The following is a 26,221-nucleotide window of genomic DNA, read 5'->3' as shown; positions in this document are numbered from 1 at the left end:
TGGCTTTGTGGATGAACTGGGACGGTAAGGCTCAAAACACCGCGCTTCAGGTCTGTTGTGCCCTGTTAAGACTTTCTGTACGAGCCACTTCAAGCTGCTTAAGACACAACCCCTCAGGGTACGGCAGAGGTGAGGGAGCCTGCAGGACTGGGCGTGTGTCGTCACATTAGAGGGGTCTTTTTCCTTTTTAGGCTGTAAATAAACAAATGCCTCTTACGTGTGACTGTGGTGATTTTCATCCAGACTGGATTGCAGAAGTGATGGAATCTCGTTACCATACAGCTGTAAAACTAAAGGAAGCTCAAACAAGCGCACCTTCACTGTTTTGCATGCAGTATGTTTGGCTACTAACCTAATTCTGCCATTATTAACTTCTTATTTTAAGCTTAAAAGCCCCTCCAGAAAATGACGCACCCGGCACAACGCCGTTTCCCCGGCTACCTGCAGCCGGGGCTTCCTGGGCTTCCTTCACAAGCTGCACTTGGTTTTCCCGCCAGCCCGGGGACTGGGTTGGGGTTGTTCCCTCCCACGGAGGGCCCTGGCTTACACACACCACTCTTCCCCGGGCACACCGGCGCTGCTCTCTCCGCCGCGGCGGCGGAGGCAGCGGCCACAGCACCCAGGCGCTTCTGCGCAGGCTGCGCCGCCGGCCGCCGTTTCTCCTCCGCCGCCCGTGAGGTAACGCCGCCTCCCTGCCGCTGCCGCCGCCGCCCTCAGCCAACCCAGCCTTCCCCCGCCGCCCTGGCAAGGGCTTGGGCAGCCCGGCTCCCCGCCCGGCTCCCCGCCCGGCTCCCCGCCCGCCAGCGCCGCCCGCTCCCTCCCCGCGCCGGCGAGGGGCGGTGCTGCGCCTGCGCGGGAGCGCTGCTGAGGCCCGCCGCTGGGTGGGCAGGCGGGAAGGGGGCGGGCGCATGCGCGGGGCGGCGGCTGGTGCGGAGGTGAGGTGAGGCGAGGCGGGCGCGGGGCCGGGGCGGCGGGGGTGGGTGAGCTTTCCGTCCCGGGGGCTGTCGTCGTCGTCTCCGTCTCCTGTTTGCGGAGGGAAGGAGCTGCGCCTCCTCGCAGCTCGCCTCCCAACCGCCTCCCCGAGAGGTGGGTCCTTTCCGAAGTTCAGAGCAGAGCTGGAGGGTGTGAAAGGGGCCTGATCCAGGCTGAGAGCGCGGTGTTCCTGCCGGCGGGCGGCCATCGTGTGCCGCGGCTGCCTTGGTGGGCGGCGGCGGCTGGCTTTCCTGGAAGGGCTGTGGTGAGAGGGAGTCTCTCGTCAGCCCGTGAGCGTAAGGGAGCAGGGGTGGCTGGCGCGCTCTTTCGTGTTCCCTGAAAACTGTGAAGTCACATGTAGAGAGCCTCAAACGGCCTCGGCTTCCCCGCTGTCCTCCGGGCTGGTCACCGGCCGGCAGGGGACGGCCTAGTGTTCAGCCGGGCTTGAGAAGTAGCCGGAGAAGGGTGCTTTACCCTCCCGCTGTGAGGAAGTGCATCTGGACGATCTTACTAGGGACACTGACGAGAGAAAAAAAAAAAAAAAAAGTTCATATACGTGGAAAGGAACGGTGCCAGAGGCCTGGCGAGTTACAGCTGTGTCAGTGAGGTGGCTGTTACTGCTCCTTAGATACTCCAGGGGTGTCCCCTCTGGAGTGCTGCAGGCAGAGAGGAAAGGAAGGCTGAGTTCTGGTCGTGTGAGGTTTTGTCAAGATCAGTGGATTTTAGCTTTTAGAGTTTTCCATCCTGGGTTGAATTTCTTTGTAAAACTTTTTTATTTAATGCGTTCCTATGACTGTAGCATAACTTTTAGAGGAGGTGGAACTTCCTGTTATCTTCTGCAGCCCCATGAAAATGGGGAAGCTCTATCAAAATGGGTAAGTTGCTAGGGAAAATGTTTAAGGATTTGTGTGTACGCAGACACAAATGTCTATGTGTCTATGAAGAATTTTCCATCAATAGATTCTACCAAGTGCTAAACATTCATCTTGTATCGCAACACCCTGCATGTCACCGTGATGTAAAGGATATATATAATTTTTGTCAGTTTTCTTACACAAGTTGAATGTTGTGCAGGCTCATCATACTTGTGTAGTGAATAAAGGGTATTTGAGGTCTGACTGACTAAAGTTTGTAAAGCATACCACTTCATTATGTGGAAGGTATGCGTATACACTTCCTTCTTGAATGAAGTCTACAGTGAAATCTCAGGTGTAGAAGTCAGGTTGTCTCTTGAAGTCTTATTTGGAAACAAAAGAACATGAGATAATAATGAGTGCAGCTCTGATTTTGTTTTTTTCTATGAAACCTTTTTTTTTTTAGGTAGCATAAGCATTTCAGTTATACATGAGAGAGGAAGCAGGCATGTCAGCTCTTTGTCCACCACCATCTCCTGCAGTTGCTAAAACAGAGATCTCTTTGAATGGCGAGTCACCTCTACTAGCTGCCACTTTTGCTTACTGGGACAATATTCTTGGCCCCCGAGTGCGGCATATCTGGGCCCCAAAGACAGAACAGGTACTTCTCAGTGATGGTGAAATAACTTTTCTTGCTAACCACACCCTGAACGGAGAAATTCTTCGGAATGCAGAAAGCGGTGCAATAGATGTGAAGTTCTTCGTCTTGGCAGAAAAAAGGGTAATCATTGTGTCATTAATCTTTGATGGAAACTGGAATGGAGACAGAAGCACATATGGACTATCAATTATACTTCCACAAAGTGAACTTGGCTTCTACCTGCCACTTCACAGAGTGTGCGTGGATAGGTTAACACATATTATAAGGAAAGGAAGAATATGGATGCATAAGGTAGGTTTATTATTCATTACTAAAAACAGTTGTCCAGGTTATCTTGAGCAAAAGCAAGAATTAAGATTCTGTGACACCTGTTATGTAGCAATTCATACACAAAAGCTCAGAGGACATTGACCTCTCTAAAAGTATACAATTTTGAAGGTTAAAAGTTGTCAATATGTCAGAAAATTCAAGGCTGGGGTTTTTAGCCACATGATTTATCCTGGTAATATTGTATAACCTATACCAGGCTATCTCGCTGAAACAGGTATCCTGTACAGATCTTCATCTCTGTGAATTTGATATAAATTTTTGCTTTTAAGTGTGTTAATTAGTGTATTTAAACTAGGTAGAATTGTAAATTTACTGTGTTTCAAATCATTGTTTTCACTGTTGAGTTCCAGAAGAGGGAACTGATGCAATTAATGTTGTCATTGTTATTACAGTGTTATTTTTCAAAAAAAAAGGTATCAACAAACAGTTTGGGAGGTGTTAAATTGTGTAAAACTAGTGGGAGAACCACGAAAATACATCTCCTTTAGTCCAGATATTTCTAGTTTTGAAATTCAAAAAGGAAAACATGCTAGATTTTTCTGAAGAATTGCAACTCTTACCTTTGGATACATTATGGATAACTCCTTATGAAGTGAAAATTGTTATGTATTTTTGTTTAAAATAAATAACATTCTAACAAGAAAAATTAAAATCTCTGTTGTCTTCATGGAGTACAAGTTGTCTTAGAGCGGTAGATTGCATGTCAGCTGTAATGTGTATGGTGATGCATGTTTTGATAAAGTTTTTGTTCCTCTTCTGTTTTGAGACTTCTAGTCAACATACTTTAGACTTCCTTTTTGAGTGCTCTTATCTGAACTAATTAAGATTCCAGAAATAATAAGCTGATGCTAATTTTTCTGGTCGTGGTGTTTCCTTTTTGGTACACGAACAAACTCCGTTGATTTTTGCTGTATTGCCTGATGATGACTGGCAGTGTTTTCTGTCACATTGGCTCTTCATACTTCTGGGGTTTGTTTTTCAGGGGAAGGATAGGACATAAAGTTCCTTTCCAATATAGTAGAAACACAAATATGTCATTCCTGACCTAGTCTTCTGAAAGCCTGCTGGATGTTAGTGCTTTCGATGTAAGTGATGCTATCTCATGTTCTTGTTTACATTCCTTCTCTGTTGTTTAGTGTCCTTTGTAGTGACTTTTAATGAGTGGTCAAATAAGAATTGTCCATCTTCCTTAGCTATACTAGGTCTTCTCTCTTTTTGGACATTGATCCATATCAGTAAGTTTTCACAGTAGAAATAGCCTTCAAGTGGCATTGAGAATGACAAAAAAAAATGTTTTCTACTAGTTTCCTCAGAAATCAGTCATTAAGTTCTTCATTCTTTTTCAGATGTTCTTGAAGCAGATAGATCAGCTGGGTTAGCTGAGACAGTGATACATTCTGAAATAGACTTTTATTGTCTGTCTTTTATTTTTTTTTCTTTTTTCTGGAGGAAGATCAAAGGTTCCTGCATATATCTGCAGTTCTGCAGCCTTACCTAGAAGAGAGAAAACTGCTTTGAAAATGTAGATTAAACTTTAGGCATGAGCTGTAGAATGATAATATTGAATTAAAACAGGCTCATTTTGTAGTTTCCGTTCTGAGGCAGTTCAGCAGCTATGGCTACAACAGAACAAAAAATGTTGAAGTCATATCTGAAAGGAACTGTGTATCTGTTCTGGAATTTCTAATGGTTGTGGTTATCAGCTCTCATGAGTTCTGTGTAGAGCCAGACAACAGTTCCAGCTAGATTTTAGAAGAAGAAACGTCACCTCAAGGACTAGGAGAAACATGGAACAGTGTTCAGACTGGCAAAGACAGACAAGCAACTCCAAGCAAGTCATCTATATGGGATTAGAATCCCCTTTTATCTACTTCAATTTTATGTTACAGATGTTTGTCTAATAATTTTGAGCAGTTATATTTCTAAAAAGAAGTGGCCTACACCATTTGTTCAGCCTTATCTTCATGAAGACTGACTTCTTTTAAAGCAAAGGATCATCATTGTCAAGGATGTCTTACTTCACTGACACTGAACTCAAGGATGGAGTTGCCCCAAAGGAATCTGCCTCGTTCCAGTATTGTTTTTCACAGATGCTTCTTTTAAATGGTTAGACAAGTTTTATTACTGTTTTAGGGCAAGTTACTGTAGCTTGTTCCCTATTCATCTGCTGAAAAAAAGTCATGTAAACTCTTCCCACTTGAAGTTGATCAACTTTGAGTAGTTCAGTCATAGGAAACTAATGAGTAATCAATAAAAATGCAATAACCTGCCAGCATCCAGCAAAAGATACCATTAGTTCTCGCAGCATCTTCCATTTTTGGGGTATTATATTGATTGTTCCAGTGATTAATGCCAAATTCTCTTTGTGAATAATAACTTGATTCCGTTGTAAGTTGCAGTTTGAATCCAGTTTGCTACTCAGCTGCTGATGAGTCTGTTTTGATAACTTTGTCCAGTCTCTTGTACCTTGTCTTTTGTGTATTTTGAGGTTTCATGTCTCCTGTACTTGGTTAAAAAACCACGTTTTGAAGACTTGTCAGTGTCTCAAGATGTGGAAAAAAAGTCTTGTTTTTCCTACCCTCCCCAAACAAATAATTTTTCTCATTCTGAAGATCTCTTTTTTTCTCTTGCTGCATCAGGAACCATCAGTCTGTATCCATTTGAAAGTAAAAATTCATACCTAAAGTGGAATTCTGCACTGTAATCTGATCATTTGGCATTTTCTTGATCTGTAATGAAGAAACTTAATGTTTTGTCATTGTCATCACACCCTCCCTTTCTTGTTACTCCTGGCCAAGCATGTGAGAGGTTTGGTGGGGGGCAAAGCAGGGCATGTTGGTCTGTTTAAAATGACATCACTTCCCGCTAATGTCAACTCTGTAAAAGAAAAAAGACTTGAACATCGAAATTTGAATCTAAGAAGCGTGACTCCACAGGGAAGAAACTGTACCATTTGACTGTTGTGTACATACATATATAAACAAATACCAGAGCGTTTATATTTAACTGCTTCTCTTGCTCAGGAGAGGCAAGAACATTTCCAGAAGATTGTGTTGGAAGGCACGGAGAGAATGGAGGATCAGGTAAGGGCCATCTGGTTGATGCGTATGGCACGCCATCACAAAAGTACTTGACTGCATCTGGTGACTGTAGAAGTTGGTGCTGCTTCTTATTTTTGGGATCCAGGAAGATACTTTGGAGTGGCTGATGACCTGCCATGCACAGGAGGCAAAGTTTCTGAAGATAGGATGATGGAAGCTGTGAACAAATTGAAGGAAAATATATTTCATCACTTTATGGGTAAAACGGAAATCTATGAAGAATATTACCTTTCAGAAAAGGAAAGTCACTTGAACTTGAAGCTCTGTAAAGGTAGTAGCTTCCATAGATTCATGCTCGCCTCCTATCAAGGATGGTTTTTCACTAGGTCGTTACCTTTTCAAGTTACAGAGACATACGGAGTCTGTCATGTTGGAATGTGGTTGGAGACCTAACGGATAAGACTGTGCAAAGAATTTTATTTCTGAAACTGTAAATATGAAATTGTCGCTTCAGTTTCTTGTGATAGATAAATCAGATAAGTAATTTTGTGTGTTATTAACTAATATGCCTGTGTTCGGTTTCCTGTCATTGTTAAAACATCAGACTTGAATCTAAAATGCTTAACAGTAATTGCATGTAATATGTTATGATCAAATTATCTCACTCCAAATACTTGTCTAGGCCAATCAAACTGACTGTGAAAATTAGCGTTGGACCCTTGAAATACATTTTAGACATGATGTTGAGAAGCAATATGTATGTTTCCAGTTCATAATTATTGATGAGCAAAGCCCAAGAAGTCTATGCATCAATTTACACTCATACCACACTTCCAAGCAATAGGAAGTTAAAGATGTTTTGCATGTAATATTGCAAGTTCATGTTAGTAGTAACTTCTAATACTGCACAATGTGCTTTTTACTTCAAACATTTTATTTGTTGTGCAGGGCCAGAGCATCATTCCAATGCTGACGGGAGAAGTCATTCCTGTAATGGAACTCCTTTCATCTATGAAATCACACAGTGTTCCGGAAGAAATAGATGTAAGTCCTTGCGTTCTTTGCATTCTGAATAAAAAAGTGGCTTTGGCACTCTGGTTTGGTACTCCCTTTGGCAGACAAAACCCCACAGTTGTCATAAATTCTTGTACGCCCCAGTTGATTCACATCAAGTTCTCCTAAGAGGTGTCGGGAATGGTTTAACATAACTGTTGTAGTTCGGTAAATATAACAGTAGTAGCAGCGGTTTTTATGGTCAGCACTTAGCAAAATTGACTGTGTAGGATGATACCGTTTTTAAGAGTGGAGTGGAAAGGCTATTTGATGCATAGCAAAATGAATGGGGAGGTAAATGGTTTTAATGTTGATACTTGTTTCAGTGTGGCTTAGACTTCTTAAGGAGGAAGTAGAAGTGATCTCTCATGCCCTGATTTAAAGTATTTTGGACAAGGTTATAGAAAAAAGCCACTGAAAGGAATCTGACTTATGACTGGTGAAGAACGTTTAATAATCGAGTAACTGTCTCATTTTCAAAATGCTTTGGCTAAAGTCAGAAGGTCTTTTTAAGGTTGTGCTTTTTTGGACAGTCTTACAACTTAGCTTAAATAGTTCCCAAACAGTTCCCACCTATCATTAAAACCAAAAATCAATTAATTGGAAGGTGTTGCAGAAGGTTGTCTAACCTTCGTTTATATTTACTTGCATTTCAGATAAGTGACACGGTACTAAATGATGATGACATTGGGGATAGTTGCCATGAAGGCTTTCTTCTCAAGTAAGAATTTCAGTTTTGATTTATGCTGCAGTAAAACAGTTTAAACTTGTGTGTGTATATGTATGTATATATTTATCTTTATGTGCATGTGAACATGTATTAGATTAGTTTTCTTCATAGGAGATGGCAGGATGATATGTATGTGGCTTTTTGAAATTTTTGTCTACAAAATGTGGTAGAAGTTGCTGTCGTTTTAGAAGAATGGCTCTGAGCTGATAGCTGCATCTGTATAGACTGTGTTGTCACAGAGTCATTTGCTTGATAATAGAATTTCCATCAAATATAATTTTGCTTTGATAATTACGTTTAACTTTATGAGGATATAACTCAAGTCTTAATTTTTATGAAATGCCAAAAAAAAAAGGGTTCTGTTTACTGCCTAAACTATGAATAAGAGTCATTAATGGTATGGCATATAGAAAGGTTATTATTAAATTGTGTATTTCTCTTTTTTCCCCGTGTTTTTAATGTGTAAGTGGAAGTAGTGGCACTTGGGAGCATCTTGGTCTCTTCCTGTGGGAAAGCGTATTTCATAGATTTTAATTTATATTCCATTACCTTTCAGAACATCTCTGGTGTAACTGCATTCGTTTATGTAGTGCCTAGTGCCATCTATTTATACAGCGTCACATATGCTTTCAGTGCTACAGAAATTCATGTGTTAAATTAACTAATTCTTCACAATAATGTAGTATTTAGTTCCATAGAGAATTTGGGAAATAATGAAGTGACTGTTATGGAGTGTATTATTGTAAACAACTAGAGCCATTGATCCTACAATGATGAGCTATTTTTATAACACATGGAGATTTATTGGGCAGGTAGTAGCCTGCAGGGTGTCAGTTAATCTCTTGTGCTGCTGCTTCTCCCTGGAAATTTTGTCCGGAAAAGAATAACATGGCCATTCGTGTGAAGGGTCCAAATGTCTGCTTTTTAGCTTATCTGCAAAGCTTATTAGCTCATCTAGGTTCAGATTTCAAGTCTTAAATATAGTGTTGTATGGATTTATACATGTCATTGAATAAAAATTGGATTGAACTAAGTTAACTGCCATATTAACAATACCAACCTCTCAAATAAGTAGTTATGCTTTCTTAGTAACTTCTAAATGAAATTAAACATCTATTCCTGCCCCAAAGGAAGAACTCATAGCTATTCAGATGACCTTAAATTTAACTCTTAGAATATACTGGATAAGAGAAATAGTAGCAGGTCCACTATAAAGTCCACCTGTAGGATTTCAGAGTCTGAGTGGAGCTATTATAGTCCTTATCAATTAGAGGTGTTTATTAGAACTGGTTAATCACATACAATGCATCCTTCAGTAAGATAGTATAAATGTACTTTTGTATATTCACAGGTATTGGAGAAATTTTTTAATACTACCTAGACTTTCTAGGGTATCTAGACTTTTTGAAGCTGTGGGCCAGGTGCTGGTTTGAGAAAGTACAGGGGGAAAGGGAGGATGAGGATAAGAAACCTCAACAGAAGTTTCTTAAGGACAAGTTAAGAGTTGTCAAGGTTAGTCCAGCTGTATTTACTGCAGCCTCCAAGCTTAAGGGAGACTAAATCAGATCTGTGTGCTGCTGGCAACTCACAAGACAAGATCACTCAACTTCAAGCATGCCTGTGTGTATTTTGAGGGACTCAAGCTTGTGACATGCTCTTGCCCATGTAGTTAGCAAGAGTAGAAGAGTTTACCTCCCAGGTCTCCCAAAATGGGTTTCTGACCCACAGTTTCGGAAAATTGGGACAACCATGGAATAGGTCTTCTGTATAGATGCTTTTGAATCTTTTATTATTAGTATTTACTTTAGATGAGTTATTTTATACAGGTTCTGTAATACAGTTAGATAGTAGCAATAGACAGGTTTTGTTTGCTCTGTAACTGGTGTTTGGAGATATTGAGTGACAGTCTTTTTATTCATCAAAATGAAAATGTAGATACTATTGAACTTTTGGATTTCAGCAGTAACCTACACAGCTGTGTGAGGCCCTATGGGTATGGGCCTATATTTATACTAGAAGCACTTCATTTTTCTTATTAAGATGGTAATTGTTTTATTTGAAAAGTCTGTTTAAATGTATTAACCTATGTTTGTTTTTATTTGCAGTGCAATTAGTTCACACCTGCAGACCTGTGGTTGTTCTGTAGTTGTTGGAAGCAGCGCAGAAAAAGTTAATAAGGTAATGCACTTTCTAATAAACCAAACTTAAATGCTGACTATTAGGAGTGTTAGTGTGTTATTTGGAACAAGGTTTATCTATAAACGTACTTGAGGTTGAAGAAGGAAGGAATACTGTTGTCTGGTTATCTTACTTCATCTGATTCATCTAGCAGTTGATAATTCTGCCTGAAAATTGCCTTATCAGTTATATTCTGGCAACTATAAGAAAACCAATGTATTTAATTTAATTGATACTCTATATAAACAAGTAAATGCATCTGAGCTTTTTGTTAGCTACAATACACAAATTGAAGAGGTCTGAACTGGCTTGCTCAGTTCAGCTATGTCAGTGTGTATTTTCCATGTACTCTTAAGAAATTAGTATCTGCATAATTTTTCTTAACGCTGGGGAATAAATGTGCTTCTGCATCATGAACTGCTCATGTTTCATGGAACCTCAAAGCAGCTGAGCCTGTAGTCACACACACAAACATGTTGAAACGGGCAAGCTTACCAGGACTTCAAACCATTCCAGCAATTCCAGTATTTTTTTTCATCGTAGCTGTATTTGTGTTGACTTCATCCTCAGTCTGTTTAAAACTTAATTGGTAAGTAAGTGTATAGTTCAGCTGGTAGATCTTAAATTAGGTTTGACTCATTGTCCTGGTTTCAGCTGGGATAGAGTTGTCTTTCTAGTAGCTGGTATAGTGCTGTGGTTTTGAGTTAGGTATGGGAAGAATGTTGCTAACACACTGATGCTTTCAGTTGTTGCTAAGTAGCGTTTAGTCTAAAGTCAAGGATATTTCAGCTTCTGATGCCCAGCCAGCAAGAAGGCCAGAGGGGCACAAGAATTTGGGAGGGAACATAGCCAGGGCAGCTGACCCAAAGTGGCCAAAGGGGTATTCCATACCATGTGACATCATGCCCAGTATAGAAACTGGGGGAAGGGGGGAGGGGTGGGGATCACCGCTTGGGGACTAACTGGGCATCAGTCAGCGGGTGGTGAGCAATTGCATTGTGCATCATTTGTATATTCCAATCCTTTTATTATTACTATTGTCACTTTATTAGTGTTATCATTGTTAGTTTCTTCTTTTCTGTTCTATTAAACCATTCTTATCTCAACCTAGGAGTTTAACTCCTTTTCCCAATTTTCTCCCCCATCCCACTGGGGCGGGGGCGGGGAGGGGGGAAGTGAGCGGCTGTGTGGTGCTTAGTAGCTGGCTGGGGTTAAACCACGACACTCATCTTTCCAGAAGAACCAGAAAGAGGCAAAGTCCAGATCTAAACCCCTGAAAATGTGTCCTCTAACAACAAAACACTCAGTGTGTCATACTGGCTGGAGCACATCAGGGATGATGTTTAGGAGCTTTCAGGTCTAGAAAAAATAAGCAGCATTAGCTGTACCTCTTAACAGGGAAGAGTATATACATAATTATGGTCTATTTGGGAGGAAAAAAAGGTCACTATTGGAAGCTATCATTTCAGAACAAGAAAATAATTACATTTTTGTGGCAGACTTTTTTTTTCCCATGCTGTTAGTAACTCTCTTGTAAGGTGGTTATGAAATATTTAATTTGAACCAATATGAAACTATCACCTGCACTGCTTTTCCTCTAATGTTTTGGTGTAAATGGAGAGTTTCTTGATGCTTATTTTAAGCCTACCCGGTATGTGAGGGAAAAATCAAATGAGGATGTTTTCCTTATTCAGAATTGTCCAAGTACTTTTTTTGTATACAGCTTTTTGATTATACCAAAATGCTAGTTTCAGATAAACTGAAAGCAGCTCCTAGAAGAGATACACTTGTGTTTACTGTCCATTGAAATATTTCTTAAAGCATATTTCCTTTTAGCATACTGCAATGTATCAGCATTTTGTTTAGAGAGATTTCCCTTTGACTTGCATTTAGTTAGGGTGTTACTCCATCCCTTCTAATAAAAAAACTGAAGCTAATTTTCAGTTAGGTTATTCAGAGATAAATCATGAAGGAAATGTTGTTTTCTTTGAGAGTAGATGTATTTCACTAAATCAATTACCTCTCTACGTTCACGGCTGTTTCCTTTTAATAAACCTCTTTGATTCAGAATATCCCTGCAACTGGGAATGAAAAGAAAGGTTTCATAAAAGTGCAATCCTAGAGCCTTCAGGTATTAGGTACCACCACACTTAATGACTATACCAATACTGCTGTGAGGGTAAGGTTCTGTGTAGTTATGTAGCATTACAAGTTTTCAATTTACACTGGGGCCTCTGGGCCATACAATAACAATAGTCCCATATCCTGAGACCATGACAAAGGTCCTACAGTGGTACCTGTGGAGAAGAAGTATATTCAGAAAACCTCATTTTGTGATAGGGATTGGTTTTGTATATTGGGCTTTTCTGTCTGATTATGTTTTTAATTGTGATGTGCTAATTATTGAGCTCTGGTTTGTTTTGTAAGACTGAAACCTTCCTTTGAGGAAAAATCCATTTTAATTTTCAAAGTTGATACCCTTTTTGATATATATATATATGTATCTGTGTGTATTGCTTCAGCATGAAATAAAAATTAAGAGTGTCCTGCTGAGTATATTATTTGTAGACTATAAATATTATGTATTTTATAGTATGTAGGGCTTCTTGCTGCAGTGTAATATAATAGTCTTCTTTTTAAAAATTCAAGGCACCTTTAGTAAACCTGTGTTTTGAAATAAGCACTTTGTGATGCTTTATAAAAATTGGGGGGAGTGTGCATTGTTTCATGTGTATTGGCAGTGATGGTAAAGCACCTCTGATGAAATAGACAGTAAATGCTGATACTGAAAAATAATCACAAGCAACAGGGGAACCAGAGAGAAGAAAATTCTCAGTTCTTAGCTGAAATCAGCTAACCACAGTTAATAGGTATTGTTTCAGGGATGTAAGATTTGCACATGTTTAAGTTAGCATAATAGAGGAAATGTTAATGGCTTAAGTGGTTATAAAAAGCTTAAAGTTTATAGTTCATAAAATAATTAATTAAAAGGCTTTAAGGTCTAAATGGTTATGAGTATGTAAAATAATGTATTGATAAGCTAGACACTGTAGGAAAAAAAACAGTTTAGAAAAATGTGAGTCTCAAGATACATCCAGGGTAAATTTCATAAATTATACACAGGTTCTTATCAGCAGTGTGCTCTTTGTGTCACAGTGCAACTGTTCTGAAGTAATTGCTTTCTTTATGACATACTTTAGCTTTCCTTAAAGTAAAAAAACCACCTATTGCATCTTGCTGAAGTGGCACAAAGCATTAGTCAGAAACTAGGTTGTCATTGTTAGGTACTGCACAAACACATTGTGCAAGGATAGAGCCTTCTCAAACACCTTACAGACACAGATAGGACTCCACAGGTTAAGACTGAAAGATTAGCAGAATGCATGATTACTTGTAGCTGTAGTAGCACAGGAGTTTGACAATGGGTAATGAAGTACCTTTGTTGCTTTTAAGGGAGAGTTTGAGGAAATTACTGAGGAAATAAGCATGGATACTTATTTAGGAAATCGACTGTGCCTGAATGCATAAAGTAAGAGGCTTAAAAGGCTAGGAAAGTAATCACAGTAATTCATGTTTATGTAATAGGAAGAAGCAGCAGAAGGCAAAAGTGATTTGTTCTATGTAGTTGGCTAAAAAACAAACTTTGCCAAAAAGCGTTGGATTTTTTCTTTATTTGACAAGAAGTTGGAGTAATATGGCTTACAGCTTAATAATTGAAGTATGTCACTGTTCTGTGACCTTGGTAAAGTTTTGGCTTTTCTAATAAGCATGGTGAACTTTTTTGTTCATAATTTGAAATGCCTAATATATTCTAATCAGAAATTCCATTTGAAGATCAGTTCATTCCTTACATTTTCATGTTTTTCAAAACTTCTTTTTAATGCAGATTGTGAGAACGTTGTGTCTGTTTCTTACGCCGTCGGAGCGGAAGTGTTCCAGACTCTGTAGAAATGAGTCTTCTTTCAAATACGAGTCAGGACTTTTTGTTCAAGGCTTACTCAAAGTAAGTACGCTTAGGGTAGTTCTATTCTTCTGTAGTTTAAGAACATTCTTTGATGTGTGTATCCGTGTGCATATAATATGCACACGCATACACATACAGAGATGTTCAAAGAAATATGTGATCTTCCCTTGATTCCTTTCTGGCACTATCGCTTTCCTTGTAACTATTTGCATGTTAAAATTCCAAGCCAGTCTTTTCTCTAACACATCTACTTCTTGAGTATCATTCCTGTACTTTGAGGTACAATAATACTCTTTTGCCTACTTGGGGCTAGAATCCCAAAAGGCATTAACTTTTTGTGTTGTACCAAAACCAAAAAAAGAACAGTCCATCCATCCTACAGTTTCCAAGTCTTTTGAATAGAAAAATAATGCTTCTTGCTCTAGCAAGCAGTCTAAACTTACCAGATAAATAGAATACTGTAGTGTTAATGGGCTCATGAAGCAGATGATGCAATACTTTAATATACAGGTTACCTCAGTACCTGTTTTCACGATTATATTAAGGGAAACATCCAGTATGAGGGACTTTTTACTGGGCTACAACCACCAGTTCTCTCAAACAAAATGTGTCTAAACAAATGAGATTTAAAATTTAGGCATGATGCTTTAATACTGTTTTGTTCCAATATAGCTTTGTTGGTTTTTTTTTTTTAAAAGTAACTAGAAGAATATTTTTTTTCACTAAAACAGGATGCAACAGGAAGCTTTGTGTTGCCTTTCCGTCAAGTAATGTACGCCCCATATCCTACTACACATATAGACGTAGATGTCAATACAGTGAAGCAGATGCCCCCTTGTCATGAACACATCTATAACCAACGACGATATATGAGATCCGAGCTGACAGCATTTTGGAGAGCTAATTCAGATGAAGAAATGTCTCAAGATCATATTATCCACACAGATGAGAGTTTCACACCTGATTTGTACGTACTCCTCTGTCACATCTCTCAAAAGTTGCTTGATTTGGGACAAGCGAGTAAAGTAGTGCAAAGCGTACTTTCTAATAAAGTACATGAGGTTTTTTTGTTTTTAATAAGCTTCTTCAGCTCCAGTACTTGCATTTGTTTTGGAGGAATTTACCAGTTCCATCAGTAGTTTCATTGCATTAAATATTACTGAAACTCATTTTCAGTGATACATCTGACCATGTTATCTTAATTTTGTTGCCTGTTTTAAATAGGTGTATAACAGACCTAAGTGTATTTGACAGGGCCCAATGGCTTTCCTGGGTTTAGTTAATTACATCTGAAAGTTTTGCTTTAAAATTCTGGATTAGCTTTAAAAATAGCAGGATTATAATTCACTAAAATTTTGAATTCACTTTTAATTTCTGCCAGATTGTAAACACTAATGCTGCTGCTGTGCACAACTGCTGGACAGTTAGTGTCCATGGCATTACCTCACATGTTTGTTTGCTTTCTTTTCTATAGAAATGTCTTTCAAGATATCCTGCATCGAGATACATTAGTAAAAGCCTTCCTGGATCAGGTAATTGTTGCTTTTTCAGAAAGAACAAGAACTGAAGTTCAGTGCTTTGAGCCCTAGTAACAGATAATTTAACATGAATAGATAATTTGTTGGCTTGATAGCTCTTTTTCATACTAGTGCTGTGATTCTTCTCTGCATAACTAGAGCGAAAAATACTTGTGTTATTTGTAGTATAATACTGAAATTCCTTACGTATGAAAAACAATGCACATTTTCTATTGCTATGCAACAGTGTCTACAATTACGTATTGAGAAAGCTACCTGATGGAGATTAATTTCATATCATTTTAAAAAGGAAAATAATACTTTATCCAAACAGAATTGTAAAACAGCTTAATTTATTGCATCTGAGCAGCTAGAAAACTAAGAATGAATGTTGAGTATATCTACAAATATGCTGTTAATATTCCTGCTTTGCTATAATTAAGGATATGTATGTGTGTATGCAGTGTTTCTTTATATTCCACATTCTTAAAATGATACTTGAATTTCCATGTCTACTTAATTTTCTGGTATAATTTTTAATAGATCTTCCATCTGAAGCCTGGCTTGTCTCTAAGGAGTACTTTCCTTGCACAATTTCTACTAGTCCTTCACAGAAAAGCCTTAACTTTAATAAAATACGTAGAGGATGACACGTAAGTGAACAGATAATAGAAAGCAGGTGTTGAGAAACTTCCTCTGTTCTTTTTTACAACACCTTTTTTATTTTCTTACAGGCAAAAAGGAAAAAAAACCTTTTAAGTCTCTTCGTAGCTTAAAGGTAGATCTTGACTTAGCAGCAGAGGGCGATCTTAACATAATAATGGCTTTGGCTGAGAAGATTAAACCAGGTCTACATTCCTTTATCTTTGGGAAGCCGTTCTACACTAGTGTACAAGAACGTGATGTGCTCATGACGTTTTAAAGTTCTCCACCGCTGACGTGTAGTAGTGCAGTCTTGCATGGTACAAAAAGAAATCTGCCTGTGTGACCACCACGCTTGTGACAATCATTGACTTGATTGAGGATGGAGCATTAGGAGCACAGTGACACTACAGTCTGTCCGAAGCAGGAGGGGATCTTGTTAGAGGCAATATCAGCTTAACTAGACAAGTATGATTTTAATGAATCCCTCTCTTCTGTGTGCTTTAACAATAAATGTTACCAGAGGTTCCCTTGCCATATAGGCCTAGTAGATAAATTTGAAAAAGTTTTGGTGTATGATAAAGGGAAGCATTTTCGTTTTCTTTCCGGAGACACTTCCTTAAGGTGCATGTCAGTTTTTCCCAGTTCTGCTGTGTCAGTATATTTAGTGTTTCCACAGAAAACAATACATATGTCCTCTCTAATCATGGAGTAGTCATGGAGGTTGCAGAATAGGGGCCCTCCAGGCGTTTCAAAGAGGTTTTAAAAGTGTTTGTTCTTATATATGTGGTACAAATCTGAAATGTGTCTTCCCTCATCTGCCTTTTTAACACTACTGTCTCCTCTGTTTAGAGCATTAAAAGTGTTTGGGATTTTTAATATACTACAAATTGCTATTCTTGTGTGCAAACTGTTGACTATGAGCAGCTTAAATAGCAGCACTCTGCTTGTGGGAACTGGGTCATTATTTAAGCAGCTTTCTGCATGCAAGTGCCAACCAGGATACTCTGTCACAGATTGTTGGGCCATCTCGCAGGGAAGTGTTCAATGATCCAGCATAATTGAGCTCTTTCAAAACACAAAGCAGAAAACTTGTGTCATTCAGCAGCAGTTGTCAGTCTTTCTGCCTGTAAACTGCTGCTGGTTTTTCCATTGTCAGTTAGAATAAGGTTCAGATTAAAGTATTAGACCTTCCCAAAGAACACAATGGTGATAGCCAAAATAAAAGATAAAACAGTAATTTTTTTTTTGCATTGCCATTAATATATTTAGTAATCCTTAATTCAGAGATAAGCACAGCTATGAACTAATGTGATTAGCATTTTCCTAAGTGAATTCTAGTGAATAATCTTGCCAATCTTCTTAGTTCATCTTAGCACATCTCCAACTTTGCTTTGCTTGAAAATAAAAACACGTTTTCTATTTGTATGCCTCAACCTTTCCTTCTCAGTAGCATGTAGAGCAGTGTGGTGTCAGGTTAATCCACACCCATTTTTTTGAGTTCTGACGCATGGTTGGTGTGTGTTAAATTTAAATCAGTGGTACATCTGTACTGCATGTTGTTGTATTTCTTTTCTTTTTGGACAAACACAGGAATATATTTGTATTGTGTTAGCATAACCTCATAACTCAATATTCATTGTGAAAGAGCTGCACTTGTGATTAAAGAAGCCACGGTTGCTTTATTGCTAAAATTGTCCTTGGCAAACAGGTTTCTGTTTTCAAGATAGCTGTTTTAGTATCTCTTTCATGCAGCGAGGCATTGGAAGTTAACAGAAGTTAGATTCACAACTTCTCCTGAGATGTGCAATACTCGGATTTTAAAAGGAATACTGTCCTTTTTTATTTAGATGTCCAGAATTCCCTTACATTTCCTGAAAGACAAAGATTCACAATTAAATATTTAGTGCTTCTGAAAGATGTGGAATTGAGCCCCACTGCACACCATTTTTGTGAATGAACATCATCAGCATTACCTGGTTGAATATGTAATTACATTTTGTGGAGCTGTTTTTTTGCTGCACGTGCATGTAGGACTCTTGCATTGAGCTCAGTGCTTCGCGAAAAGAACTTTTCAGAATTATGCTGACATAAGTTACTTGTGCTGAGATTCTTTTGTCTTCCTACCATTATTGATCCATTAGAAAAGAGCCTGATTGTGCTAAGTTTTTACTCTCATGTCTGAGATTGTGGAAAAAAATGTAAAGATTGCTGAAACTTATAATGTAGAAGTTGTGTTGAAGGCTAAAGAAGAGCTTTAAATGTGTTGCTGAAATTAATCACTTCACATTGATAGCCATTGGAAACAGCATTGACACTACTAACAGTAAAGCTCTGTTTACTAAAGATCCTGTCACTTTTTTAAATTACTAAATGCTGGAAACTCTCAGTTGCTACTTTTGTTGCACAACTGTCACAAGTGCACTGTCAGAAGTGCAGAATGTATGGTGAAGTAAATTATTAAATGCATCTACATGTTGTGTTGTAAATCTTGCTCAGGAAGAAAGTGTTCTAATAAAATCCATGCACAATTTTTTACTTTAATTGCTGCTGATTTTTTTCATAGAAATTTCTGTTCTGTGTCTGATAGAATCATTATCTTTTATCCTTTGAAATAAAGAAGAAACCTTTTTCCATATAGACTGCCATTGTTAGAAAGTCATCTGTTACTTAGTTCTTCCATCTCTGTTAAGGACTTAACTCATTTCAGTCTGAGACTGGTGTGACTTGCTATGCCTCTGATGTGCTCAAATAAGAATTTAGCCTCTGCTTTAAAAAAGTTTTAATCCTGTATGCGAGAATTTAGCAATGTTTTAAGGAGTTCACTTATATCTAGCAGTCAGTGAATACCTTTCTTCAGGATTTTAGTTCCTTACAGTTAAAAGAATATAGGGCAAGTTTATTTCTTCCAGTTGGATTTGAAAGGGGAGTAGTGTTTTAGAGCATTTTTAGTAGCACATTTTCCCTGATCTTGATTTCTGGTCTTTGCATACCTATAAAGGTAGCACAGAAAGACATCCACTAGAATGTCTTATCTGTGAGGACTGCAGAGGATATTTCCAGTCTATGTATCAGTATGTCGTAATGTCAGTTTCATTCCAGAGCGAAACGGGTATTTTGGTAATGTTATTGCTGAGCCAATTGCTGTTATACCAATACAGAGTGCCAGGACTTCTACACTCCATCCTCTACTGAGAAAAGGCATTAGAAAGATTTCTTTTCCTATTCTCAGATCTGTGAAGACAAAGGAAAGTGGTCCAAAATGCAAGGGCAATCTCACACAGGCATGTTGCTCACCTCTATTGTCTAATCAGAACCTACAAAGAATATACTTTGTTCTCTCTTCAAGAGTAGAGAGGCATAAACCATGTACATTAGTATGCAGAGGAATTTTTTTGCACATGAACAGAACATGGTTGTGTCGTTTACCTCTGTCCTGGCATAGAGCTAACGTAGAGCTCTGTTACACCTCCTACTTGGGCAAAACACCAAGGAAACTCCATGGCACCGTGGCCTTATTTACAAGGTTGTTCATGTGATACTTTGGTTAAAGGAAGTAATTATCTCGCTTCTCAAAGGCATGCTGTTCATATGCATGTCCAGAGGATTCAAACACAGAAGACTTTAATTAAAGTTAAGAAGTATTTAAAAAGGATACAATCCTGACAATGATCATCAAGTAACTCTGACTTCGGTTCTAACTAAAATAATAGAGCTACCCTGCAAGACTATTAACCTTCAGTTAGCACAGGGGAGCTTTTCAAAGCAAAAGATCAATGGAAAGAGAAATTTCTGCTTAAACAGCATGGCATGGCAACTGGTAATTCTGCCCTTTTTTTACATGTTTGTATCTGTATTGTCATGTTGGTGGGTGAGGACCCTGGCAACTGGAAAAGGGCCAAAAGACAATCTGGGGAACTGCATGTTGACCAGTTTTACTCAGGTACCTGGGAAAATCATGGCATGTGTCCTCTTGGAGCACATGTCTTGTCACATGAGGGAGAAGAAGGTGATGGGGAGCTGTCAGCACAGCTTGACCAAGAGTGAATGGTGCTTCACCCACCTCATCGCTTTCTGTGATAAAATGAGTGGATTTGTGGACAAGTGGAAAACTGGATATCATTTAGGTTGACTTCAGCAAGGCTTCCAGCACTCTCCCACAATGTCCTTGTGTCCAGGCTGGATGTTGGGGTCTGGGTGGGTGCCCCAGCAGGGGAGTAAATGCCTGGTTGGGCGGCTGGTTGGGCAGAGATGGTGGTCGCTGGAGAGAATCTTCTGGTAGGCTTGTGCCCCATGGGGTCCCACAAGGTCTGCCCTGGGGCTTGTCCTGTTCAACATCTCTATCCATGTCCTGGGGAGGTGACCAAGTGCACCGTCAGGTTTGCGGGTGACGCCAAATTGGGGGGCACCAGCCGACATGCACAAGGGCAGGGCGGCTGTCCAGGGGGACAGGACCGGTGGGAGGAAAGGACAGGGCCCCCACGCGCTCGGGGCGGGAGCACTGCGCAGCCCTGCCCCGGGCAGGCCGAGCCCTGGCAGCCATGCCGGTGGGGCCTGGGGCAGCTCGTCCTGGTGGGCAGCGAGCCGACAGGGCCGGAGAGGCTGGAGATAAGGGAAAGCTTTTCCCCCCACGAGGACAGCTGGGGAGTGGGGCCAGGCCCAGGGAGGTGGTGCCATCTCCCTCCTTGGAGGGTTTCCAGCCCCTACGGGATGGAGCCCTGAGCCCTGGTCTGACCCCGTGGCTGAGCCTGCTCTGGGCAGGGGTCAGACTGGGGACCTACCAAGGTCCCTGCCAGCCCGAACTGTCCTGCAGTGCTACATCCTGGCAGGCAGGCTGCAGTCACTGTTGCTTTGAACCAGAGAACAGCTGAGGTGGGCAGTGACCTCTGGAGGGCAGTGGGTCCAATCCCCTGCTCGGACCAGGCCAACTTCGATCGCGGTTGCTCGTGGCATCATCTGGCCAGTTCTGAGTATCTCCAATGGCACAGATAAAAGCAGGGGCTGAATAAACTCCACTGTGAGAGCACATGTGTTCAAAAGCTGAAAGGTGGCCCTGGATTCACCAGTGAAACTGTGGGTGCACTAATATATGAATCCCAGAGAGAAAAGTTAGGTATCCGGAATATGGTATCTATAGGGTCTAGCACACATGTTACAATCAATGGCAGCATATCCTTCACTTGAAACATGATGGCTAATCGGACCTCCTTGTAGAAACATCTATCTGCAGCAAGGAAGCAAAGACTTTTAAGAGGGAGGAATGTAGACATATAAGCAAGGGTAATTAGGTAAAATCACTTAAGATATTTTTGGCTGAGTGTCAAAGTAAAAGCTTGATGCTGTGAAGCAGTGGTATCTCAAAGGCAAACATCTGAACCTTCATCCCTAACCTGTATCTAACAATACGCCAAAATGTTTGAAAATGTACAACAGCCAAAAGCTAATTTGTGAAACTTAAAGTGCAATGCCAGCTTCTCTTCCATTTAGAAAATTGTCTCATTACAGTACAACAGTGTCTTTTCCAGCTTCAGTTAAATATGACTAACAGTTGCCAGACTTTCAGTTTTCAGTGGAAGCAGCAACATAAGAAATTACAGGTCAGGGAATACTGAAATTTAGTACTGCAGCCTATACAAACAGTAATTCAGTATTTCTGCCAAAATGTTGAGTAGTGTAGCTGACTGATGAAACTGCAGTTACAGCCTTCTGCGCTCATCCATAGGGATGCAAAGCAGTTTGTCCTTGATGAGATTTCTGTCTGTCTCAGGCTGCCTATTCACTAGAGATTGATCCTGCATCACTTCATCTCCTGCTGGTGTTCCCTGCCCTGTCTCTGTGACAGCAGTATTTGGAAATAATTTCTGATAACCTAGATTCTGGAGGAAGGACCTTCTGGCATTAGGGTTTTTTTTCAGTAGCCAAGGGCAGCTGCACAGACAAACCACACAGAGTACAAAGGTCCTGGACAAAAGTAATGACTAATTAACTTCATACCAGTTTTTGGCAGAGAATTGGGCACTGGCAGGCTGAGGAACATTTTGGGTTCATTCTGCTTTTAGCATTGTTACTGCCAAGGTCTGATGCTTCCTGTCAGGTTGGAGACTCGAGAGGTAGCTGATGCAAGCTGATTAACATGTTTGTTGATTAATAATCACACTAGAAAGAAAGGGGTAGGACAGCAAAATTCTCAGTAATCTAGGCAATCAGATATACGAGCTTGCAGTTAAATAACAATGTAGAGTATTAGGCTTGACTATGAAGCTCTTACAGGTGTGAAGTCCAGTGAAATACATAAACATGTCATCTCAATCAAATTACAAATCAGTTAGTGTGGAGGTGCAAACCAATTTCCTCCCACACCAGATCTGATGGACAGAGACCCGATGGAGGGTTGCCCAAGGAGGTCCCTCCGGCATCCCAGTGGGCTTGGGCATGCAGGCCAGCATCACTACTGTCTGCAGACATTTGTGCTCCTGCTGCTGGAGGATCCGCCTTTTTTCTCTGCCTGATTTCATACCTTACTCCCCTGTTTTTCTTATTTTAAGCTGACTTTTTTGCCATCCTTGCATCTTCCTTCCCCCACCAAGCTCCTCTCAGCACCCCACACCTGATAGCTTTTCCCCATTGGTCCTAGTTTTGCTACATCTGCACCCAAATTTGGTATTTCTGATACTGTCGCTTTAGGCAACATTGGGCATATGTGGCTTTACCAATAGTAAAGCTCGGTGTGAATGGCTTTGCACCCCAAAGTTCCCCTACCATTGTTCACTTTCAGCCTAGTTGAACTTACTCAGTTTCAACACGTAATTACTTTACTTTAGCCTCCATTCCCCTGCCTGGCTCCTATTAAGCAGGAACAGGTTCTCACCATACGCCCTTGACTGTTGACATACCAGGGCAGCAGAGTAACTTGTTTTTCACACTTCTGCTGTGGGCCGTCGCAGGTCCGCCGTAGGACCTGGACTGCTGTGGGGCCGTGTGCCCCACCAGCCCTCCGGTATGCCAAGGCCAAAGGGTTTGTAAGCTCCAGAATGTGCAGGAAGCTGACTGCATGAAGCCATGAGGCACCTTTCAGTGCCAGGACCTCCAGGATGGGGAAACAGAGAGGCACTAACAAGGCCCCTTATAGGGTACAGGAGCATGGGGTAGCAGCACAGCACCTCACAAAACAAGCATGGGTTTGGGGAGCCACGATGCTGGCATGTCTTGACTGCAGTGCACTGATGGTTGTTTGATTTCCTGTGACTCCATAAAATAAGTTTGCTCTTTGATGCCAGCTGGTAGTTGCCATAGTGGCTCTGTAAAATGTGAATTGTACTTTAGACCCTTTCACTGTCTCTCAAGTTCTCCACAAAAAGGCAGCTATATTTCTGACTTTTTTAGGATAATTGTAGCCCACATGACTGTACCATCTGGCTGAGCTGTATTTACAGCTATCTGTATTTCAGGCAAACTTTTCACAGAGGTATAAAACATATACAAATAAAATGTAAACTATGAAGATGTGACAAAAATATAATAAAGCATTCCAGTCACCTTTCTGATAATGCATTTAAGAAAAAAAAAAAAAGTTAAAAAAAATCATAGCTAATAGACTCCATTAACTTTCAGAATGTCTCTTTTCAAATTAATCACCCAGTTTTCATTCCCATCTTCACATATTTCAGTAGATTTCTTTGTCCATTTGTGAATAAACCTACCACTCTGTCACATATGAAAATCAATGTCTGTTTGTTTGACTGCTCTTACGGATTTGGTGACAACATGATGTCTTTAATTAGTTCCAGAGAAGTGCCAGCCTGTACATGTGCTTATTACAGAAAAAAGTAGCCAGATCTATAGGACTAGATTTACACATTCGTGTCAGAGTATATTTAGTCTTTTGATTATGGAGTTTTGTTAATCCAGAGTACGTACACATAAAAAATTTTGCAGTGCTTGAGGGGATGGTTGTGTTGGTGGAGGCTGCATTAAATGTTCCAGCACCATATGTGGCTTTTTTACGCTTTCTCTGCTGGTAATTTTATTTGAGAGTGCAAATTCACAAACTGAATACCAGAGGTGCCTTTCATTTTGCTAAAAACTTTAATGTTTTAGTCCCCTTGTTTTTGTCAATTTCTGATGTTTAGTAATGACATGTATTACAAAACCAATGCATTGGGATAGATGCCAAAAGGTATGTGTGTTAGATTAAGAACAACCCTTCTACAAAGAATGACATTTGGAAGTTGCAGCAATTTTGAGGGAAGCCTTGAGCAGCCAAGAGCTACCAGAGTGATGCTGAAGCTACGGGCTGCAATCAGAGAGAAGCCTGATAGCAACAGTTTTGAAGCAGAGTTTCAGCCCTGTTTCTGAAAGCTGCAGGCCAGTCCCTGTCTGTGCGAGGAGGCAGCTGTTCCTGGTAATCTCAGCTGTTTGCTGAGCTTCCCATACCTGCCTTTGGTTCCAGGCAAGACTATGAAATGAGCTTACAAAAAAAAAAAAAAGGATGCTGGACTCTGGCACAGAGGAAGACAGGTTACGTTATTTTGCAGGAGACTGAAGAAAGAATCCAAGAGGCAACAGTTTGGTGCTTTGAGCCCCAGCCCAAACGTGGCTTACCCGAGGAAAAGGAGGAGGATGGAAACCCAGATCGCCTCCCAACAGCCCTTGTTATTCAAATTCTGCCTTTTGGCTCTACAGCTCAGTGAGGGACGGAGAGGTTTTCCTATGGAGGGGGAATCTCCCCATGGCTTTGCCACAGTTTAAATGCGGAAGAATTAAGTATTTTTCACTTGAGGCCATTTTTCTGAACTCCAAAGAGCCTGACTGTGCAGAGACTGAAAATATTTTTGCTTTTAAACCCAAACAGGGCTACTTCTTTCCTGAAACACAAGCCAGTGTTATTCTGCTGTGCAGTGAAAGATTGATTCTTCAGGCTGTGAAGAAGAGGCTTTTAGATAACTTGGGTGCCAGGGGTCACAAAGCCATCCTCTGCCCCAGTCAGTGCACAGAGACCTCCTGTCTATCTGCAGGCAGCTGCTGAAAACCGCTTTGCTGCAGTCGGTGGAGCCTGTGACCAAACCAATTGAGGAGCAGCTGGTGCTGGTGGGATTTCAAATGCTCTCTGTTTGCAGAGAGAATTCATAGAATATTTTGAGGAAGAAGCTGGGAAGAACAGCACAATGACACAGCAGAAGCAAACTGTGTGGTTATGGCTGTGCTGAAAGGGCAGCATTTACTCCAGTGCAAACAAAGCATTTGGGTGGAAGGAGGAGGACTTGGTTAGGCATGAAATTATTCCCAAGTGGGAAGGTGGAAAAAAAAGATCCATCCATGGAGGTCAGGGAAACTGAGCCAAAGCCCTCTAGGAGGGGAGGACTAAGAAGGAAAGGATGCTGGGGAGGGCAGGGCAGCGAGACCACCAGTGGTGTGCTGGGGAGCCCAGCGGTCAAGAGGTGCAAAGGGAGGCTAAGAATGTCAAAGCTGTGTGTGACAACCACAGCACTGAGATGCAAACCAGTAGATGCATTCAGAGGGCACAGAACAGCCTTAGTGGGTGTGTGGTTACTCTAAGGCATGCCTGTTGTTTTGTTACATCGTTGTTAGCACTTAGTGAAATGCTGTGGGAGTGGTTTCATTAGTGCTGAGGACCTGAAGTCCACACTGTTCGTGTCTCAGCAGTTTCACTTCAGACGAACTTTAGTTCCATCCCATACCCTGACTCCTCACTATCTGCCAGAGTGCCTCTTCCCATTCAGTTTAACAGGATGCAATCCATTTTATGCAGTCCATTAGGTGAGCCAAACTACAGTGAGGAAAGGTGGATGGTCAGGTGAATGATTGTAGGAGAGCATTCCTGGTGTGAACAGAAACACTGCTGCAGATGTACCCTCTGACCAGGCAGCTGATCACAAGTAATACGTACAAGTGTGCAAATGAAACTAAAAGCGAAGAAGGATAACAGAAAGGAGAAAATGAGAAAATAAAAAGGGGGAAAGGAAAGGGTTAATTATCCAGGAAGCTCTGAAAGGAGGAGAAAGGAATACCAACGGGCCTTTATGTGCAAAGGTAGCATGGTATGAGGTAGAAATTAGTCTGTTTCAAGATCTGTGCCTCTGGTTAGAAAAATGGTCTGGTTTTATCATAAATACACTTGAATTTTCAGCATTAAAAAAAAATCTGAATGGTGAAAACCAAGTAGATATTAGAATGATCGTATTTATGTGCCTCTAGTTTTTTTCCCCACATCTGGTTTGGATTACTATACTTTTCTTTCTAGTGGTAGAAGATTGTTGAA

The 26,221-nt window shown here is 40.6% G+C and overlaps 1 protein-coding gene across 6 annotated transcripts; it reads left to right on the top strand.

Annotated features, from left to right (window-relative positions):
- Window positions 1–851: 851 nt before the first annotated feature.
- On the top strand, window positions 852–18,486 carry C9orf72 (C9orf72-SMCR8 complex subunit). 6 transcript variants are annotated; one of them, XM_030005078.2, is made up of 11 exons: window positions 852–935; window positions 2,293–2,778; window positions 5,841–5,900; window positions 6,807–6,902; window positions 7,568–7,632; window positions 9,747–9,819; window positions 13,706–13,822; window positions 14,515–14,750; window positions 15,258–15,315; window positions 15,844–15,953; window positions 16,035–18,486. In XM_030005078.2, the coding sequence occupies exons 2-11, from the start codon at window positions 2,317–2,319 to the stop codon at window positions 16,057–16,059; spliced, it is 1,302 nt and encodes a 433-aa protein (XP_029860938.1). In that variant the 5' UTR covers window positions 852–935; window positions 2,293–2,316; the 3' UTR covers window positions 16,060–18,486. The 6 variants fall into 6 exon arrangements, with proteins under 6 accessions (XP_029860938.1, XP_029860937.1, XP_029860939.1 ...); XM_030005077.1 differs by having other exon boundaries at window positions 915–1,086; XM_030005079.1 differs by having other exon boundaries at window positions 917–940.
- The last annotated feature ends 7,735 nt before the right edge of the window (window positions 18,487–26,221 follow it).

This window comes from Aquila chrysaetos, chromosome Z (assembly GCF_900496995.4).
Source record: "Aquila chrysaetos chrysaetos chromosome Z, bAquChr1.4, whole genome shotgun sequence".
NCBI lineage: Eukaryota > Metazoa > Chordata > Aves > Accipitriformes > Accipitridae > Aquila > Aquila chrysaetos.
This window is presented reverse-complemented; position numbering and strand designations above follow the sequence as displayed.

Excerpts from the sequence above, each read along its gene's own strand:
- C9orf72 (XM_030005078.2), top strand. The coding sequence starts at position 2,317 with ATGAGAGAGGAAGCAGGCATGTCAGCTCTTTGTCCACCACCATCTCCT. Across the intron at positions 6,903-7,567 it reads GTGTTCCGGAAGAAATAGAT|ATAAGTGACACGGTACTAAA; the intron begins GTAAGTCCTTGC and ends CTTGCATTTCAG. Across the intron at positions 15,316-15,843 it reads TAAAAGCCTTCCTGGATCAG|ATCTTCCATCTGAAGCCTGG; the intron begins GTAATTGTTGCT and ends AATTTTTAATAG.